General features: G+C 55.8%; 1 protein-coding gene across 1 annotated transcript; it reads left to right on the top strand.

The window, feature by feature from the left end:
* Positions 1–158: 158 nt before the first annotated feature.
* Positions 159–2,175, top strand: TPI1 (triosephosphate isomerase 1; the record flags this gene model as incomplete). The annotated part of the gene is made up of 7 exons (XM_006757633.2): positions 159–454; positions 713–836; positions 922–1,006; positions 1,081–1,213; positions 1,497–1,582; positions 1,868–1,955; positions 2,087–2,175. Coding segments are annotated over exons 1-7 (738 nt in total), but the record flags the coding sequence as incomplete, so codon positions are not given.
* Position 2,176: the final 1 nt, after the last annotated feature.

The following is a 2,176-nucleotide window of genomic DNA, read 5'->3' as shown; positions in this document are numbered from 1 at the left end:
TTTAAATCAAAATTATTCCAAAATTAAAAGTTTATTTATTTATTTATTTTTTTAAAAGCAGCCCCCCTCCAACATACTGAAAAGCAACTGGCCTAGATTGTAATTTTTGCCAAATTATTCAAAGAACAGATATCGCCCCTCGGCCGCCTGCGCGGGGGCCAAGCAGCCCCAGCCACTTGCGAACGAGGAGCTATCCCACGCGCTCTCCAGCCTGGAACCGGGAAGCGCGGGGTCTCCCGGAGCCGCTCGGCTCCCCGCCCACCACCCGCAGTGCTGTCCTCAGCCCGTCCCATCCACCCACATCGCAGAACCACCGGCCTGATGAGAAGGGGCAGCCCCGAGACCCCACAGCAGCCGGACTTGGCCTTTTCTGCTTTTGCTAAAAAGCCTTGCCTGGCCTGTGAGAGCTATTTTAGAAGGGAGGCTGGGCTGGCCCCGGAGAATGCTGAGTCTAGTCGGTGCTCAGGCCCAGAATAGCCCCAGGAAATCAGAGCCACAGCTGTGAAAAGAGCAGAGGGCAGGGCCGTGGCCTCGGGGGCACCTGGGAGGCTCTAGGAATTGGAAACAGGCCCAACCTGGGATGTGGACAAAGATCGTCTTGTTGGGGGGAAAAGGGAAGGGAAGCAGAACTCAGAAAGCTGGTGAAGGCGAGGGCTTCAGAGCCCTGGATGGAGTCTAGAGCATGAAGGCTTCCTTGCGATCTCGTCCTCAGAGGTGGTCTGTGCACCCCCCACCGCCTACATTGACTTCGCCAGGCAGAAGCTAGATCCCAAGATTGCCGTGGCTGCCCAGAACTGCTACAAAGTGATGAATGGGGCTTTCACTGGGGAGATCAGGTGAGATGCAGGTGGGAGAGGGGTGTGTGGGGACCCGTCCCTCATGTTCCTCCCTGTGGAACTGTGGCTTCACCTCTTCCCACAGCCCCGGCATGATCAAAGACTGTGGAGCCACCTGGGTAGTCCTGGGGCACTCGGAGAGAAGACACGTCTTTGGGGAGTCAGATGAGGTTAGTAACTAGGAGAAGAGGTGAGAGATGCCTTGTTCCAAGAGTGGTGTTTCACCAAGTGTGTTCCTCAACAGCTGATTGGGCAGAAAGTGGCCCATGCCCTGGCCGAGGGACTTGGAGTCATCGCCTGCATTGGGGAGAAGCTAGATGAGAGGGAAGCTGGCATCACAGAGAAGGTCGTTTTTGAACAAACCAAGGTCATCGCAGGTATTTCTGAAGGGACCTATGAGCCTCGCCAAGTCCATGAAGGCACAGAGGGTGGGGTCAGATCCCTGCAGCCTGACTTGATCCCCATGCTGACACAGGAAAGGGAGGGGGAAGGTGGGAACCCTTGCTTCCTCTCTCTCACTTCACCTGCCCCATGGTATTGATACCTCTTGGAGTTTCTTAAACAGCCACTAGGGGGCAGCAGGCCACCCTCTTTATTCCTTGGTACCAAGCTCCGTCGCTCCCTCCTATTCACCCTGCTTCTGTGATCTCTGTCCCACAGATAACGTGAAGGACTGGAGCAAGGTTGTTCTGGCCTATGAGCCTGTGTGGGCCATTGGTACAGGCAAGACTGCAACCCCCCAGCAGGTAACCACGCCCAGGAGCCCCACCCTCGGCCTACCCTGCTTGGGTAGAACTGACAGCAGAGACCATCTGGGACAACCCTTCATTTTAAAGACAGGGTCCCCCAAGCCCAGAGAATGAGAATGACTTGCCCAAGGACAGCCATTCCAGGGCCTGGTGTTCTAACTGGGATCTCAGGGTTTCTGGGATTCCCTGAAGCAACACTGCCTCATCACGGGTGCCCAGGGTGGTTCCCCCTTTGAGGGAAAGGCAGTTAGAGTCTTAACTTAGTCTGGCTTCTTGTTCTAGGCCCAGGAAGTACACGAAAAGCTCCGGGGATGGCTTAAGTCCAATGTCTCTGATGCAGTGGCTCAGTGCACCCGCATCATTTATGGAGGTGAGTGGGTTTGGCTCCAGCCTGAGGTAGGGTGGGCTGGGAACTAGACTGAGCCTTCCTTAGACATTGAGGTGGGAATGGAGTATGCCCATCCCATCCCTGACCATTCACCCTCACTCCTCCCTTCCCAGGTTCTGTGACTGGGGCAAACTGCAAGGAGCTGGCATGCCAGCCTGACGTGGATGGCTTCCTCGTGGGTGGGGCATCCCCCAAGCCTGACT

Source organism: Myotis davidii, unplaced genomic scaffold, assembly GCF_000327345.1.
Source record: "Myotis davidii unplaced genomic scaffold, ASM32734v1 scaffold13, whole genome shotgun sequence".
NCBI classification, from domain to species: Eukaryota; Metazoa; Chordata; class Mammalia; order Chiroptera; family Vespertilionidae; genus Myotis; species Myotis davidii.
This window is presented reverse-complemented; position numbering and strand designations above follow the sequence as displayed.